General features: G+C 36.6%; 1 protein-coding gene across 2 annotated transcripts in view; it reads left to right on the plus strand.

The window, feature by feature from the left end:
- The window catches only part of FMN2 (formin 2), a 150067-nt gene that overhangs the window by 42262 nt on the left and 88071 nt on the right, over positions 1–19734 (plus strand). Inside the window, exons 6-8 of one of the 2 annotated variants that reach the window (XM_071739066.1) lie at positions 6097–6129; positions 9355–10994; positions 12082–12226. In XM_071739066.1, coding sequence (XP_071595167.1) covers positions 6097–6129; positions 9355–10994; positions 12082–12226 — 1818 coding nt within the window. The remainder of the gene's footprint in view (positions 1–6096; positions 6130–9354; positions 10995–12081; positions 12227–19734) is intronic. The other variant, XM_071739067.1, reaches the window with a different exon arrangement.

The raw sequence follows: 19734 nt of genomic DNA on the forward strand, positions 1-19734 counted from the left end.
ATGGCAGCTAAGTCTTTTTGAATAGAGTTTGCAAGGCACTTCAGACGTTCCTGGTGGGTACCCTGCAGATGCCCTATAGTGAGAATGTTAACTTGTCTTTTTGGTTTTGGTTTTGTTCTTTGGTTTGGTTTTTTTCTTGTTTTTTTTTTTTTTTGTTTTGTTTTGTTTTGGGTTTTTTTAGTGAGGAATTGGTGGCTTTCTGATGGTTGATAAATTTTGCCTGTGAAACATTCCTACATTTACTGTGTTTAATCTGGCCAAGGTTGCATCTCTCAAAGACAATAAAGCTGTCTTAAAAATAACAGCAAAAATCCGGTAACATTAAATGTTTAGAAAGTTCTGTTCTGCCACTGTTAAGGTTTGGGGATTTTTTAAACAGGTGAGGGAAACATATTTAATTCAGCCTACAAGATATCTGGATGACTATCTTTGTAGTGATTATTTAACATTTTTACTGCTGAATTATAGTAATTTGAATATGAGGTCATTTTTTATGATGGGTACGAAATTCGTTTCTTCACCCACAGTTATGAACCTTCTCCATTTATTTCTGCTGAGAGATTTAAAAAAAAATATTAAGCATAATATTACATATGAGAATTTTTAATCAATTATTTGATATATACAGAATATAAATAATAGAATCTGTGTTTAAATGAAATGAAATAAAGAAGTGTAATATTTCAAGCCTGTGTGGTAGAAAAATAAAAGCAGTTAATTCTCTGAACAAATGTTAGTATTTTGTATTATATCCAGACTTCACAATACTTGAACTTCCGTTGTTTTGCTTGAAGGCAGTGTTTGCTGCTTTAAAAGGAACAATACATTGGTATAATTTTCAGTGGAGTGACAATAGCTCATTTTTGCACTCTTCCTTCTGGCCATAGTGAGAGGAAAACTACTTTTGTTCTGAACAGTGTTCTTGATGTTAATGTCAAGATGAACTTTTTATTTATATGCTCGTTTAAATTTGAAAGGCCCTTTGTTTTGTGATGTTTTTTTGTTTGGCTGTTTTTTTCCTCTTTGACATGTGGCATGCTATCTCAGTTATAGCACTGAAATGGCATTAAAAATCATAGAATAATTTGGGACTGAATAGACATTTGGAGGTCATGCTGTCCAATCCCTTCCCCATCAGCACCCTCCCTCAAGCAAGGCTAGCTGAGATTCTTTGTTGGTTTTTTCTCAGTGTTTTGCTTGTCTCCAGGGATGAGGATGTGGTATTAATATTATGTACTTCCTGCTTTGCCTAGGCAGTGGTACAGTGATAAGTCTTGCTATGTTTCTGATGTGTTGTTTTGATAACAGCTTAAAGAGATTAAAATGTGTGTTATAAAAGCACTTACATTTCCTGTGAGTTACACCTAATTCAAATACAGTGTACATGTAAGTGTTGCTTAAAATTCTCCAGAAACTTCTGGTGGAATTGTATTCATCTGGTTTGACAATTTCTGCATTACAGGCTTTTATGAGAATGTGCCAGAGCATAATATAAATTTCACATCTAGTAATTATAATTAGCATTCTGCATTTTCCACTTAGTCTGTGCTTTATACTTAGACACAATTACACAGACTTTTTGTCATTTTAGGTGTATTTGAAGTAGTACAAACTGTAAAGTTCAGGCAATATAAACACTGTCACAGTGTTCTTGAAAATTCTATGCAGTAGAAATTGACTTAGGATTTACAAACTTGCCTTTCTTCTGTCATTGAAGGGAAAACAAGGAGAAATGAGAGCAAAACTGAGAAACCTGTTATTTATTTTAGCTAGAATTACTGTTGGTACTTAAAAACCTTGGCTTCAATGTGCTCTTCTTACTGAAGAGGTGAATTATTATATAGGATACAACACTTTTCTGTCTGTGTTATTTTGAGCACTGTTATGTCTTTTTCTCTCCCATTTACCGTGAGTTTCTTGTAAAATACTAGCAGAGAACTGACACTTCTCTGAGGGAGCAATGAATAGAAATGTATGATAGGCATATTCAAAAAAGTAATTTTAGGTTGTCTTCTATTTTCTCTGACTCCTCAAATACTTTTCACACAAAAATGGATAATTCAGAGAGTATTCGTTTCATCTGTTCATTCCTGGTCAGAAAAAAATATGTAGCAGAACTATATTTTTTAATTGTTAAAATACTAATTTAATTAGTGTTAGTAAAATACTAATTTAAATTATGGTAAATCCTAAATGCTCAAAAACTTAAATCCTATTTCAGGTGAAAAGCTACAAACTGCCTTTCTCTCAACATTTGGTTAAAGTTGGAAGCCACATTATTTCTATATGAAATTCTCCTTACTTTTTAGAGTGAAGTGAAAACAGAACCTTTGTGTATTTAATGGTACCACCATACTGTATTTGAATACCATAGAATATTTTACATATTCACCATTCTTCCTAAATTTTCTTAAGTGACCTCCACAGAAATTGAAGAAAGCAGATGAAATCCTATTAAATCAAGACAGCAGGAGGAAACAGTGTGTCTGTATGTTCTTGTGTGTTTGTATGTGCATATCTGTATATGCACACATACAGATGCACATTCCATAAAATTTCCAAAGAATTCCAAAGAATACCTGGTCATTAAAAGAAATTGTCTTCATATGACATTCTTCTCAAATTGTAAAGCTCATCCTTGATTAATTGATTGTGATAAAAAAATACTTTTAATATAGCACTCTCAAAGAGTCATAGGAGCTGGCTGGCCTCTACCTTCATCATATTCATGGGCACATGAGAAGACTGATTCCATTCTTCCCATCTTTTACTGACATGAGTAGTAGGCTCATATTTCATGGTAGTGAAGACTATTTATCCCTTTCTCCAAAGATTTATTCTTACTGTGAAGAATTTTTTGCTGCTTATTCCCTGCTGGAAGTCTGAAACAAAAGCAACATGTGAATGTCCTGTTTTGTGGTCTGGCTGAACTCTTGGATAAAAGGGCAAGTACTGTGTAGGAAGGATCATACTCTGGACAGTTGCTTGTCATGATGTGAGAAAACTGACCTGGAACATCATTACCTTCTTAGTTCTCTGGTATTGGACCATTAGGAAAAGAAATTGTAGACACTCTGAGTCAAATTTAGATTACCAATGTTCACACCTTGGACAGGAGAATCCTTACTACTATTTCAAGCATAAAGACTTGTATAATTTTGGTATATAAAGGACACATAAATAAGAACAGAATGAGGTAGTTTACACAGTGAGTACTTTCATGTTGCTGATCATTATCAAGTCAAGAAAAAAATCAGCTCCTTTCTCTAGTCTGTCAATGTAGCAATGTTCAGGGCATGCCAGATTTTGTGTTTTAGCAGAATGAGACAGTTGTCTTGGCCTGGGTACATAGAATCTACTCAAGCCTTATAGACTCATGGTTAAAATACTTTAGAAAAAAAGCAAGTGGTAGAACAAAGGAAATGATTCATCACGTGATGGTTATGTCAATAAAATGCCTAAATATTAAAAAGAAAATAATTTCAAAACAGTTTTTACCGCAAATTTTAGGGAAATCTGTGACTCTTGAGGTATCTGCTCTTACTAATTGCTGGTATAGGTGGCCAGGTTTTAGTTATCTCTTCACCTGCTAAAAGACCCTAAATGCAACTAATGCTACTCTATCAGTTTCTCTGAGATAAACAGTAGAACACCTAAAAAAGACAACAGAAATAAGTAAAATAAGGTTATATTTTAAAAGTTGAACTTTTTTTTTTTCCCTCTCTTTCTATGCTCATTCTAATTTACATACTTATTTTACACTAGGTAAGTGACAGAGCAGTTAAAAGAGTTTCTGTATTAAGTGAAACTTTATGGAGGGTTAAAGCTTTTCTGAAGACTTCTTTGCTTACTGCTTTATTGTTTCCCACTGGTCTAATAATATTTCATGTATACCTTGAGAGAAACCTTCAGAACATGGGGGGAGGGTTGTTAATTTATTTATTTTTTTCAGTTAGTTGGTTTTTTGGGTTGTTGTTTTTGGGGGGGAGGGTGGTTTTTTGGTTTTGTGTTGGGTTTTTTTTAATAAATAATACATGTCAGAAACTTTCTGGGCGGTCATGCTGAAAAATACTATTTGTGCAGGCTAAAAGTAATATTATGCAAGACAACAGTAATTATACTAGACTGCTGTGTAGCTCCTAGGGTAGCCAGTGGTTCTGTGAGATTTTAATTTATCTAGTTTTGTCTGCAGTCTACAAAAATTTTTCAAATTCCTCTTGTGGCAGAACTTGTGGATAACCTAAGGTTGTATTTCAGCTCCGTTAAGAGTCATACAAGTTAAAGAGAGAAAACTCAGTCTTGATGAGTTGTGCATTGTGTTTTCTTGTATTTGTAGGAAGAAACATGGAGTAAATCTTAAACTATTGAGAAAACTTACCTTCTTTGTCCCCATATATGCACTTACAGTATATATAAAAAAAAAAGCTTCTCAAAAAAAGATTTGATCTTGTAGTCTGAGAAAGAAACTGGCATCTAATACTAATTCTACTCCTTCAGCAGTTCTCTGCTTTTGGCAAGTTTGCCAGCTTTGTACTCAGCTTCTATTACTGTAAAACTAAAATTCTGGAAGGGGCTTTAAGGTGGCACTTCAGGGCAGGCTCTAGTGCCTGAGATGTAAGGATTTTTTTTTTTTTTGCTTGTTGTGTGTGTGTGTGGTGGGAGTCAGTGATCCTCAGGTCCTTTCCAACCATGACATGAAATGTGAGAATTAAGTAGTTGAATGCTATTTTGTTTGAATGCAAATCTAGTGCCCATCAGTAGTTCTCATTTGACAATATAGCACTGAAAGCCCCTGTTTTGTCTGCTTTTCTGAAGGTTTTTCTGCATTTGAAGCCACAACTTTGAAAATAAAGTTTAAAAGAGAAAGCTGAAGAGAGATGATGTTTCTCTGAATTAAATTCTTACTGTGGCACAACTTTGTGCCACTGAGTGAACATATGGACTCAAAAGTTTTTAAATACACATAGAAAAGAGGAATTTATTAATGGAGCAGTTGGAAAGAACATAATCCCAAGTAACTGGGTGCTTCTTGTACCACCAAGCATTGACTTTTTGCAAGTCCTGAGAGGTCCTTTGTTTAGCCATCTTATTCCTGTTTAACTTTTTTCTTCTATTCCCTGTTCATGCTTGCAATCAGGTAGCAGCACAGACTACATCATGAATTCTGATATAGAAAAACTAAATTGGTGATGTTTTGGAAAAAGAAAAAACAGACAGACATATAATCCTGTCATCTACATATGAATTCCATCCAGAGAGGAAATTCCATGACACTGACAAATTGCTGAAAAATGATCAAACTGCTGATGCAACTTGTTGGCTTGTAATAGTATAAGGCATTAACTTCAAAAACTACACTGTAGTATGTGTTTATTTTTAAAATATTCCCAAATCACCATTATGTTTATTTTCAGAAGAAAAAGACAGACATAATGGTTGTTCATAAAGTATATAAGGGATTGCAAGTTTGGATAGATGTAGATAAACATATAATATGAACACACATATGTATATGTGTGCATATATATACATATGGACTATGAAAAAATTTCACAGATGTGTGGAGTATTTTCTGCTTAGAAATTTAGTTATAGAAGATGTGTAGTTTGGGTCACTTGTCTGCCAAATTAGGACAATCAGACACAGTAGAGAAAGTAGCTGCAATCTGAGCTTTAACACATTTGAAGATCCTGAGTGTGTTCTATCTATGTAGATCAGCTTCATGCTGGACATCTGATGTGCACATGTGGAAAACATGAGAGGATTGGAATGAATTGGATGTAATGTACAGGCTTTTGGTACATGTGCAGATCCAAGTGTGAAACCTGTGCATGGTAAAACCAATATTCCCAGGTCATTTGTACAGCTGTACACACACCCAAGCCCATCAGTACAACACAAACACAGTCAGTCCAGCAGTTCCAGACTGAGCATCCCACTGACTGAAAGTGGAACATGTTCAACATGTTAGAGGAATGCTGGGCTCCATCCTGTAGCCGTGCACCTCTGGAATTTTTCACCTGATGACATCTTTCACACTCAAGTCACCTGGATAAAGCAAGGCTTAAGCTTCCACCTTTCTTTCTTTCTTTACAGAAAGAAGACTGTTCCACAGTACCTGGGTCCTGGGTAAGAACTCTAGGCAAGAGAGAGTTCCCTCATAAGTCTTTTAAAACCCGTAGGTTTCTGCTGTGGAATTGTCCTTTGGATTAAAAATGAACCTTTTTTCATTATGTGTATTTTTTATCTGGGTCTTCTGGTTCTTGTCAACAGCTTTTGACCATCTTTTACATGTGTGAAAAATTAAGTCTCCCCTTGCTTATGTTTCTAAGAAAACTGTCTAATTTTCATTTCTGATTTGGCTTAATATAAATTTTAAATTTTCTTCCTTGTTGAGAATAGTGGAAACTCACTGTGGCTTATGTTTGTTTTAAACAGCCCTTTCTGATCTAGAAGAAGTCTTTAAACTGCTTGCTAGGGAAAAGGAAGGGAGCTAATTAAACTGCTCAGAGAGCATCTTAAAAGTCAAAATGAAAAAGATTTCTTTCTTAAAAATTAATTACCAAAGCATATAAACACCAAGGCTTTCTATTGTTTCTTGGTTTCTTTGTTTTCTAAATCAAAATAAATTTAAAGTTTGCAATTACCTTTGAATAATTGCTTCACAGCTAGGTTTTGTTTGCTCATAATATGCTTTTTCTGTGAAAACCTGGTTATATTGGTGATTCTTGGGTAATAACACAGTAGCAAATCACCAGGTTGTTTGAAAGGCAGCGTCTCAAGAAGAGCAGAAAAATTGTTTCTTAAAGCATGGGGTAAAAAGTAACTTTAATTTATCAATGCATTTTTATTTCTCTGAATTAATCATCTCACTTTATTGGCCATTATTTTTAAGTTATTAAAAATACTTCTCTTAAAAGAAATAGTTTGCAGAATAAATTATCTTGTAAACCAGTGAATTCTAGGTTTTTCCTGTAGTTCAGGTAGAATTTCAGGATTCAAAGATTACCTTCTTTTCTTGTGAAAAGTTGAATGCAATCTCCTATGTAAAGAAATTTTATAAAACAGCAAACTGTTCTGAGATCTGCTGTTTTTAAGGTAAATCTCTTAAAAACAATTTATTATTGTGTTTGATCTCGTTGCCTTCATTTTGCTTTTGACAGGCATGAATTTTCCAGTTCAGATAGCACCAGGAAGCAGTATCTGTCATAAAATCTTTGGTGGAGTGTTCTTACACTCTAAAATGCCAATTTAGAAGAGTTACAGTCTGAGGAAACTGGATTTGTTCTCAAATAACTGAAAAATGGTGTGTGGCCTTAATAATCCTAGAAACACACTTTCTTTGATGATGTTCCCTTTTGAAGAATTCATAGCCCTTGTTGTATTTGCAGGTGCCTGGTAAGTGAATAAGAGCAGGTGAAATAAAGGGAGGCAATACAATATTCTCTATCTCCTTTATACTGAAGTTCTTCAACAAAACCTTTGTGGCTCCAAGTTATTGAGTTATTAGAGGAAACAGTATGTTGAAGCACCATCAGTGGTCTGTAATGGAAATGTCTTTTTAAGCCTTTTTTCCTTCTTACAAAACTGTTTATTAACATGTTCAGTGTGTTTTCCTTCACTATTCATTGAAAAATCTTGTTGATGTTCCTTTCTCTGTTTTATATTTCTCTTCAAATTTGTCCGGGAGACCTAGTTATAAATTATAACTTTTGGTTTAAACTGCCATTCCACAAACTTCAAAGAACAAAGGGGATTCTGAGTTTTGATCAAGGTCCTTCAAAATGCAGGAGCTGCTGCTTTGCTTCTGTAACTGCTTACAGACAGCTGGGAAACTCTAAGATAAAGGCAAAATTAAAATTGTATATTTGAAAACCAATTCTGTGCAGAAACAATTTTCTAAATGTTCATAAACTTATATTTTATTAATAGTACACAGCTGGAAGTTAGAATTTCATTTTTCAAAAAGAAAAAGGGTTTTAAAATGTTTCATGTGTCAAAGGATGAGATGAAAATCATCCTCTTCCTGAAACAAATCAAGACAATTAGTATATCAGGTTTTGTAAAATTATTTGTAGGCTTTCTTACAAGACCTGTAAGTTTTCAGTATTTGAAATATTTCCTATGAAGTAAGCCTACAGTCTTATCCATGAAGCTTGTTTTACAAAAGGAAATAGAATGCTCTAAATAACTCTTTTGCTGAAACCACTTGGGAAACCTATTGCAGGACAAACTTAATTCAACTAAATGGTTAAAGTGCTGACCTATACTCCGAATGTAAAGAAAAGGGGTAAAAGAGTACTGAAAAATAAATATATGCAGCTAGAAAAATAAGTTCTTTATTAAAAGAGTTCGTGTTGTAAAGTTATGTCTGTTCTTCTCTCTCATGTTAAACTTTCCTGAACAAGTACAAATGGCTGTTTTTGAAGTAGATTGTTTCGTTTAGCAACTTTTGATAAAAGTAGATACTTTATTAAATTTATCACAGTTTGTTACTGGTATTTATTTAAAGTCATAGGAATTACCTATGTTAGGTAATTACTTAAGTTAGGAATTACTTAAGTTAAGAGTTCTTATAAGTCTACAGCAGGAAGGATCAGATGCTGTAGAAATTGTCACATAGAGTAACCATTAAAGACAGGAAAGTTTTTCTAATATGACAGACACAGTCTGACACTTGAAAAAGAAATTTCACTTTTTTGGTGGAAAGAAAGTTCTTAATTAGTTTTGCCTTACTTCTTTTCCTTCCCAAGCATGCTGGCTGGAGAAAAGCATAATTATTCTGTTTTGAGATTAGCTGTGTTCAAAAAGTGCACGTTTGTTATGTTCTGCATTCCTGGTCTGTATTGTATCATTGAGGTGTATATTGAAACCCAGTGGTCAGTAGCATGTTGAGTCTGTTATGCACAGCACGTCCCCTGGAGGAAACAACATCTTTTCAGTTAACAGCATCAAAGTAATGCAGTGCCCTGCCCACCGCCATGCCTACGTATCCATGGGTACACAAAGGCTTGAGCTACTTGTGCTGAGTGGTTGGTTGTTTTCTTGACCAGGGTGGTGAGGGGGAGAAAGGTGTGTCTGCTAATTTTGGGGTTTGCCAAATACAACCAGAGTCCAAAGATGCTCATACTGATGAAGGTAATTTCATGCTGAAGCAAATGATTTTCTTAAGCTGTGTTCTTCAACTGTAAGATGCAGCTAGACAAAATTATATCTCACTTCTTCAAGGTTTCTTATTACTAGCTTGTTTTTGAACATCTGGAATATTAGTATTCTTGATCTAAATTTATTTCTTTTATACAATGAAGAATGTTGTTGATTTTGTGCTTATTGTATATTTATTTTCTTTCAAAGGGTGATTTGGAGGTGAAATCTGAGGAGCGCGCCAGTGTCATTCAGCAACTTGAGCAAACTATTGAGGATCTGAGGACCAAAATTGCAGAACTAGAGAAACAGTTCCCTGCTGCAGAGGTACAGACTGATGGGAGAGAGCAGGAGAAGGAGCACACACACCCTGTCTGTGTGACTCTTCAAACAAACGGAGAGGAGACTGTACCCAGGACTGCTTCACAAGCAAGATCTGTACAAACATCACCAACTGAGGAGTATTTAACTCGCACAATGCCTTCAGCCAATGCACTGCCACAGCCACCCCCACCCCCACACTTAGAAGGGGGCAAAGGTGAAGGATCAATTGAGAAATTGCCATCTCTAGAACTACAGCCCACCTTTTGTTCTGAAATCTCCTTAATTCTGTCACCCAAGCTAATTTCGGTGCCGCTGGATGCGAGTCAATCGGTACAGAGTATGCCCCAGTCACCTCTTCCAGAACCCAAAGTTAATTTGTCTTCTGCATTTGAAGGAGAAACAGAAATGCCATCTTCCCATCAGCCTCTAAGTACTGTAAATGGGACTTGTAGTGAACATCCTCCTTCTTTGCCCCCAGAGCCCACATGTAGCATTCCCCCATCACAGCCAGCCAATGAACCAACTACTCCTCTGCCTGGAGCTCCTGGCCTTTCCCTTGCCACTCCTATGTCAGTGGCAGGAGTTCCACCCCCACCACCCCTTCCTAGCTCAGGACTACCTATTTCTGCTGGCTCAGCAGTGCCACACCTGGACCACTCTTTGTCAGGCATGCCACCACCCCCTCCTCCTCCACCTTTACCAAGTGTCGGGATAACGATGCTGCCTCCAGCCCCTTCTCTCCCATGTGCTGGAGTCCCACCACCACCTCCACCACCACCTTTGCCAGGAGTAGGAGTCCCCACCCCTTTGCCCAGTTGGGGCATCCCAACTCCCCCTCCACCACCACCTTTACCTGGGGCTGGTGTCCCTCCCCTGCCTCCTCCTCTGCCTGGCTTGGGAATTCCACCCCCACCCCCACCTCTGCCTGGAGCAGGTCTGCCACCACCTCCTCCACCTCTGCCTGGAGGAAGCATCCCTCCACCTCCTCCTCTACCACCACCTCTGCCTGGTGCAGGTGTCCCCCCTCCTCCACCACCTCTCCCTGGTTCAGGTGTCCCTCCTCCTCCACCTCTGCCTGGGGCTGGTGTCCCTCCTCCTCCACCTCTGCCTGGGGCTGGTGTCCCTCCTCCTCCACCTCTGCCTGGGGCTGGTGTCCCTCCTCCACCACCTCTGCCTGGTGCTGGTGTTCCTCCTCCACCACCTCTACCTGGTGCTGGTGTCCCTCCTCCTCCACCACCTCTACCTGGGGCTGGTGTCCCTCCACCACCTCCCCCTTTGCCTGGGCTGGGGATTCCTCCTCCAGCACCACCACCTTTGCCTGGAGGAGCACCACCCCTTCCAGCACCAGCCCAGGGCAGTAGCCACCCAGCAGTCCCACAAGTTTGTGGGTTTCTTCCTCCTCCATTACCATCTGGTTTATTTGCAATGGGGATGAACCAGGAGAAAGGGAGCAGGAAACATGTGATTGAACCTTCTCGGCCAATGAAGCCTCTTTACTGGACAAGAATTCAGCTCCACAGCAAAAGGTAAGCCAGAGCTGTGAAGAGAGTGGTGGTATGGCTGTCCTGATAGTGTTGTATGTTATAAACAAAAGTATTTATTGGCTGCTAGGCAGGTCTTCTAGAGAACCTCAGTGCAAACAAGATTTTATTTCTTTATTTAATTTGACAGTGCAAATGCAGTGCCTTTTTGGTTTAAAATGCACAAAATCTGAGTAACGTTATTTGCACGTGAAAGCTCTTTGAAGGCAGGATTTCCAGCTGTCCTTTGGGGTTATATATCATGTGTTGATCAGAGATCCAGGGGTGACTGGGTGAAATTAAATATAATGAAATATTCTGTGAGATGTTTTGTTGTTTGTGGTTTGTTTGTTTTTTTTTAATGTCATGTTTCTTCTTCCCCACAACTTTCAGGATAGATATGGACGCTCTCTGGAGCAGCTTGATAGTTTTGGTAGTGTTTCCCCTTTAGAGTATATTCTGAATGCATTTTATCCTCTTCTTTTTTTTCTCCTGTGACTAGAAATCCTTTTTTTCACCTTGTATACTCAGCGGGCAGATCTAAATGGCAATTTATTTGCATGGCAGCATAAAGCTATTTGTGTAGTCCCTACTTTTATATGACTTTGATATTCTCATTTTTGGGTGTAAGTGATTTTTGTTTGTTTGTAAAATATCATTCCTGGTCATGAAAAAGATTTCCCATACTAATCTTTATCTCCAAATACTGATTGTAAAAACTTTCTGCTGTTATTTAATGATTAATTTCTACTTTCTTTTCAAGTTCTTGGCACTGTCACACAGGCAGTCTGCAGATAACTCTCTATTTCTACTTTGTGTCTGTGTCTGTGTGTTTTATAGTTTCTACACTGTCTATTCATATTCCTATGTATGAAAACTGGGTGAATGTAAATTAACCTGATCATTATTGTGTGTAAACAAAGAAGCAAACAAAGAAGTATGGGGAGAATCAAGAGTATATTTTATCAAAATTCTACTAGTAAAAGTTAGGCAACAACTTTTAAATTGCTGCTATTTATTATCCCTTCATTCCTCCATTTATGACCTTATTTAGTTTGACGTTGCCCTACATAGGTCTTTTGCTTAACTTTAGAGATTCTAGTGCTTCACTTGTGTGGGAAAAAATTGAAGAGCCTTCCATAGATTATCATGAGTTTGAAGAACTGTTTTCTAAAACAGCTGTTAAAGAGAGGAAGAAACCCATCTCGGACACCATTACAAAAACAAAGACTAAACAAGTGAGTACTCATTTAATTTCAGATCTTTTTGGATTGTTTTTTACATAAGGATGGAATTTTGCATGCAGCTGAGATGAATCTTGCCTGGTGTGAAATTATTAACATATTTGTGTACACTACATAGACATATAAGAAAAGGAGAGAATGTAGAATGGGTTTCAAAGCTGTAAGTGTTAAAGACTAAAGATTTTTTTTATATTACTTTAAAAGTATGTGTTTTCTTTAAAAAAATGTGTTTTATCCACTTAAGATTAACAAAAATAAAACTAAAATAATTTACATATATGGTTCTTCAAAAAGTATTGCACATGTGCAATGAGTTATATAAATTACTCTGATTAATTTTATAAACTAAGTAATGAGCTGCATATAAATTGTCTTCAGAGAAAGAAGAGTCTAATTCCTAATTTTATATCAACCATAACAGTTCTCACTTTGTGTTATTTTTATATATAGTGGTATGAATTTTATGCGTACATAAATGACAAGCATAGTTGGAAAAATCCAACTTTAATCAAACTGGTTTCTTAAAATGGAATGGTGTACAATAAAATAAAATAGGAAGCACATTTAAATATAGAGCTTTAAACACTGAGGTAAGAGAATTGAAACTGAATATTTCCATGACTAGGGAGCTGTAATCTTGGTATGTGTATGAAAAAACAGTTGTGTTGAGATGATAATTTGCAAGTAAAATTTTATATGTATAATCCTTAACAGCAGTTAAAGTTCTTGTTCTGTCTCATCTGCCTGATTCTGTACTTATTTCAAGATGAGGCTGTTCTATCAGTCATCTTTTAACATACAAGTTAATGCTATATGAGATTAATTTTTTTTTTAATTTTTTTTTTTCTGCCTTGCTTGTTCACTGGGCCCAGAATCTCCATGTGGTAGATCTTACCTTTGAATATGATTGCTCCACCTCCTGGTTCTGGAGGTCTTGCCCCCACAGACCTACTTTGGTCAACAACAGAAACTTTCAGGTGCCCTTTGCTGTGCTGGCAACATGCTGCAGTCAACAGAACTAGCAGGGAAGTTAGGATGATTATCCCAAGGTGTTGGATTGTTGGATTAAACCCTTATCTGGACCAATGGGAAGGACATTGCATCCACACTGGTGTAGCTGTGCACCATGTACCTGTGTGCTGTACCAGGCTGTAATAACTGGGGTGGGAGTAAAGGTAATAGGGTGCTACTCTACCTTGCTGTCCTGCAATAAATCTCTGAAGTGCAAGACCTTTATTCCTCTTCCCTCTTTCTAGAAAAAGCCCTTGTTAATGGTTATTCTTAACTAACTTAGTATGGTAGCCCTTTAATTAAAAAAAGGAGTGTAAAAGGTATACCTGATGCTTTGCCCATGGACTGCTGATCCATTCACATTTCATGTGGTTTGGCGAGGCAAATATCTAAGCAGAGTAGAAATAATAACTATTTAATTCTGTGATGTAAACAATGGGTTGAAGACAGTGATTCTGAATAAACATGAGATGTGGATTTGAATACTATGAGTATTTTTCTTGCAATGCCTAAAAATTTACAAATGGTGTCACTACATAAACAAAATGTAGATAAAATTAAATTAAAATGACAGATTGTTCTTAACTCCTTTGAAAAGAATAAGTTGTTTACAACAGAAGTTTCCACACAGAAGTTTAAGGTAACCTAAGTAGGTGCTGTCATCTAGAAGGAACATTCCTGTGGCCTACCTAAATTGACATAAAAGAATCCCCTGTGTTTTTCTCTTCCTCTGGTGATCAAACAAATGTACTGTTCTCCAAGACAGAGAGAAATTGCCTAATGGAAAAGTCTGATTTGTTGAACTGTATTATCGGGGGGGAAAAGATCAAGCAAACAGAGATAATCACAGATTTTCATTAGAATTATAATTGGAGCTATCTTTTATTGCAGATGTCCAAGTCAAATGCTTTGTGTGTGCAGATGAAGCACACTTTGGGCTTTTTGTAGCATAGACATGAGACAAATGAAGTAGAACAGCTTCACAAATATATTCTATGTATGTCCTCTCAGCAATTTGGAATGCAGGCCTTCATTTTTAAAATTCTCTTCATTTATACCACAGTAAACACTTGGATAATGAAGTCCATCCGTATTTAGAAGAAGAAACAGTTATTTGGGGAAAGCATGGCTGTAATTTCACAAGTATGTTTTTATAGAAAGAACCAAGTGCTGCTTAAGTGGTTGCTGACTTACACGGCTTCTATGATAGTTACGGGTATTGTAAAGATCTTACAAATGGTGTTTCTGGAGTGATTTTTACAGGGACATGTTATGGAAAGCAGATGTGTTCTGTCACCTGTTGAGCTCTGGAGGAGCATTGTACAGAACAGAACCAGGACCCACAAAGCTCTGCTGCTTTCCAGAAATGTTCTGGTCTGGCAATTGGTTTTCCTCCTTGCACTGATGTGCGGCTGTGCTGAGCGGATGTGTTGCTTGGATTGATTGTATTTCAAGTACTAACAACCCTGGCAATAGTAGTCAGGAAAAAATACTCGGAGAACTTTCAAATTCATCAAGTATTTGGTACTCTATGTAAACATCTGATTTGAATAAAACAATGTTTTTATTGTAAGCCAAAAGAAAAATGTATTTACGGAAGAGGCCACATGGCGGGGGGATGGGGGCAGAAATTTTAGCTAATCTGAAGAAAGATTTGATAGTTTTGGAATGTCTTAATGGGTGAAAGGTTAATTATTTTATAGTACTCTGTTTTTCTACACACAGAGCTATTTATGTTATATGCCATTGATCATATGCATGTATTTGACTATGTATGTGTATAGATATGCACACTATAATTATTTATAGAGTGACCCTTTTTAAAGTGGTAAAATCACCTCTATTGTTGTGGCCGTTTGTTTTTTTTTAAGTTAATGACTGAGTTAATTTCACCTTACTTGAGTATTTGTTCTAATAGGTTTTGGGTTTTTTTTTTCTTGACATGTTAATCTGGAAAAAAACCTGCTACAATATAAATCAATATTAAAAAAAAAAATCACTATTGCATCTAGCAATGAATGAGGGCCTTTCTGAAACTTCAAAGAAATAGAAAAAATCAAGTGTTAATATTTATTTATGAATGCAGCTGATTTCATTCTTACTGTCCCTCGTTTGGTGCTATGGCAAAAGCTGTGATTTATTTTGTTCTGTTAATATGTATGTGTCAAATTCTCAGCTGCTGTAAATGTGTGCAAGCTCACTCCGTGAGAATGCCTACTAAATCTTCAAAGTCCTTTACGGGCTCTCTTATAGGTGGGGCTGCCATTGCTACCTATTAAAGTGGTCTGGCTTTCATTATAAGTCACTGTTGTTATAGCTTTGCCAAAATTTAGCTCTTTAGGCTGTGAGTTTTGTTGGGTTGGCTTCCCTTCCCCTCCCTATGCCCCCAACCCCCTCCCCTCCCTTGGGTGTCTCCTTCCTTTTGCTAGTGTTAAGACAGAAAAAAAAGTCTGGTTTTGTTCACGTCCACATAGTTTCATAGACTTGAAATATGGAAAAGTTTTATCAGATACATATCTTGTTAGTTGTGTAAGGGGTTGCTCATATTTTGCCACTCTAAAGGCTATATCTCACTTCCTGTTCCTCAGGAGAGACTTCAGGTATAGTTGGAAATATTTTCCTAATCTTATACTGACAGGTTGGAAAAGAAGGGTCAAGAGGAAAGATGGGTAACTAGGCAGGGAGTTAAGAACTGAGGAGGTGGAAATATAGAACATAATAGGTCTGTTTCTCTGTCATCTACTTATTCTGTCTAAATAAGTTTCTCTCAGAACTTGTAAGCCTGGGGTTTTCTTGGCTTGGATATTGCTTTCAGAAACAGTGAATTTTGTCAAACTTAGGGTGCATGAATCAAGCAAAGAGTGAAAATTCTCTCTTGAAGTGTCTTGTTCAGCTGTGCCAGGTAGTTGCAATGTTAGTTTTGGTTACATGGTTGTGTAGCATTTTTTTCAGGACCCTTTGTGTAGAATTAGTACAATTAATAATGATAACTTAGGAAACTGCTGTTACCTGAGTAAAAAATGTTTTGTCAGTTGTTGCAGCACTTAAAAACATGTAATTAGTAAAGCAGGAAGAAAAGGGACAGTCTCAAGATTAAGAACACATACTCAAGAATGATTGTAAATGCAATATTTAAAATGTAGTTACAAGTTGCATGTTGGCCAGTGTTGACTGAATGGATTTGGTGGAAAAATCGTGCATAATGAGAAAGTCTTGATGCCAGTGTCGGCACAATAAGCATATGGAGCTGAGCTGACTTGTAGAGATTCTTTTCCTAACTATTTAGTTACTGATAATCCTCTCTTTGGTGTTTTTTAATTTTTTTTTGTTGTTGTTTTCTATTCTTTGTGCTTTTTAAAAGAATATGCACATAACTGCCATGTTATGTGCAGACCATGTGTTTGTAATCTGTCATGCAAACAAAATAAAAATGTTAAAGATATTATGATATGGAAAGGCCACGATTACTCTATCGGTATTAGGATTTTAAACTTCCCCCCCAGCCTGGAAGATAAATACTTTATTTTACTATACTTTATTTTGTTTCAAAAACCTTAGATGCAAACAAGATGTCTCACTAAAACTCTTTAGTTAATATGCTTAGCATTTTTTAATTTTTAAATTGATCATAGGCATGGTAACAAATACCCCTAGAAATAAAATGCAACATAAAATAATTGGTACATAGTGTAAATGCCATATTGAGTCAACAAATAAAAGTTTATTCATGTTTATTCATTAACAAGGAATAACAGGGAAAACTAATGTTCTGAAAATGAGTGTTTATTCCCCCTGCAAACAGTGGAGGCTCTGTTTCAAGCAGCTTTCTGTACCATACTTATTGAACTATTACCTCTGCTAATGGCACAATCATTTGCTGCAATTTTATGTATTCTTCTGAGATACAGTTGGGGTTCTGCTACCCCCACAGACAGGAATTTTGGAGGATTTGACTGATACATCATTTTAAAGCAAAAAAATAATGTCCTTAAGTACTTTATGACATTAAATAAAATATTAGTTATTTTCCTGGTAAGAAGTATGGTATTAGATGCTGTGTGGATGTGATCTCTTTTTTTATTATTTATTTTTATTATAGTATTTTTTTTGTAACTGTATCTATAAAGTTTTCTTAGTTTCAATCACAGTTTTACCTGACTGCATCTATATATCAAATACCTCTACCTGTTCAGGCTTCCCAGGTTGATATTCTCCATCAACCACATGCATTTTTCAATCTTATTTCTTTCCTAATTTCCTAATTTCCTTCGGATCATATATATTTACAAACTTAAAAACATATTTGGTATCTGACAATCCTGGAAACTCATTTTGTGACTTAAGAGCTCAGTGGGTTTCTCCATTTTGTTTGTGTATCCTCACAAGCACTGAAAGGTTTTGCTGATGTAACAGCATGTTTAGATGCTGCTGCTTAATATTATTCTGCTATATCTATAAGTTGTCAAGAATATATATGGATGGAAAAGATATGAGTCCTGTTCTGTGACTGCCAATTTTTCATTGGAGTACACTTGAATCTGTAGAAAAGATTTGTTGTCACAATGCTTAGTGAGAAGGTGACTGCATTCCTGCTCTGGTCTTGTCCCTTAACATCTTGTTTGGACCTTGGTGGTTACTGCATGCTCTCTGCAACAGCTACAAGCTATAGGCCCTGGTACATTAGAGTTCCCTTCATGTAATGTTTTGTAATGTACAGTAGGATTTCTTTATCCAGGGAGAGCCTTGGGAGAATTTAGCTTAATGCTGGCAGTCAAAATCAGAACCAGAGTGCAAGAATCATTGAAAAATTCCATGCATTAACTAAATATTATTCTGGAGAAAGGGAATCACCGTATTTTTTCTTCGGGGTTCTCATAAAACATGTGTCTTGAATTACCTTTCACTAAACAGCTTTGTCTGGTTTTGCTTGTATTAAACAATCAGGAACAAATTTGGCATGTAGTTTGTTTACTGTGTAACAATGAAGACCACTCAACAATTAGAAAGTTTGTCCTAGACTTCGTGCTGCAGATAATATCTCTAGCTTCCTTTTTAATTATTTGGGAAAAAAAAAAAATAATTGTTTAAAGCAGAGTTCAAAATGCAAACTAAAAAGAGCTGTGAATTGTGTCCCAGGTTTTAGATCCTGTAGAGATTGGATTTATCAAACTTTTGTTGTTCCGCCCTTAAATGGCGTCACTTGTCTGTAGCCTGTAGGCCCAGACTGTGCAGCTGATTTATTTTATTGTTTTATTTTTAAATGTGGGAATTGCTTTAGGCATTTATGTTAATATTCATATTTTCTGAATTAGCCTTGTATTGTTACAACCATTCTACTGGAGGAAATGATAGTATTAATGCAATTGACTGAAATGGGAAAGAAACGCATAATAGAGATTAGTATAAAAGTTGACATAAAGGCTACATTTTAAATAAAGCCAGGCAAAACTGGTAGCTGCTACATAAAAAATGCTTTATCTGTTGCTGTTCTGCACCCATTCACCTGACAGTCGTGCTGTTGGGTACTCTTTCAATGTCATGGTTCAGAGTTTTGGCAGCAACCCTATTCTTCACGGGGGCAGTGCATCCACCACCACACCCCACACCTCTGATAACTCGCAAAATGAGACATTCAGTAAATATTTATTCTCCTCTCCATAAGCTCACTCACCTTTTGCTTAATCAGCTGCTTTTTCCTCCTAACTTGTAGGCCAGACTCCTTTTGGAGCAGAAGACTTGAAGGGATTTACTGGGCTGCTAAATCTGGCCCTGTAGCACTAATGGGAATCGTGCCAACTCAGAAATCCTCTTCTAGTCGGAGCAATAACAAGACAATTACTTTGTTCCTTTGTTCTCTAGTGTTGATCCTCTTGCTGTATTTGTATCTTGATACCTTCCTGTGCTTTAGATTGCTGATGGCGAGTAAAACCAGGGATTTCACAATTTGGTGCAAATATAGTAGTATATGGGTGATGACACCATTAGAAGTTGGAGAGTCCCAAGAACAGGCTCCAGATCATCCTTGCTCTTTGGGCCTCCAAGAGAACAGTGCAGTTCTGTTTCTTTTGGAAAGATTATATTGTGGACCCATTCACACCTGAATGCAGTTGTAACATTGGTTTTGGGCAAACCACAAAGCCTTAGTCTGTTTTCTTCTTTGGTTTTACTTTTGGCTGACATAGCAACCTGCATCAATTCAATTTTTACTTCATTTTTGCAGAATATGTGACAAGAAATGCAGACACTTTCTCCAGATGAGCCTTGAAGTTAGGTCTTTAACCTTATGAGGAATTATGACATCCATGCTTTCTGAGGCTGATGTTTTTCCAACGCATGAGCAGAAAGCTGTATTTTCACTTCACTGTAACTACTTAGGAACCTATGAGGAAAAGAAGACAAAATACTGTTCTAACTACAGGTTATGAAGGTTTAAGAAAAAAAAAAAAAAAAAAAAATTAAGAAAAATATTGGCCAGCCATCCAAATCCTCAG

The sequence above is a fragment of the Heliangelus exortis genome, chromosome 3 (assembly GCF_036169615.1).
Source record: "Heliangelus exortis chromosome 3, bHelExo1.hap1, whole genome shotgun sequence".
In the NCBI taxonomy this organism is placed as follows: domain Eukaryota; kingdom Metazoa; phylum Chordata; class Aves; order Apodiformes; family Trochilidae; genus Heliangelus; species Heliangelus exortis.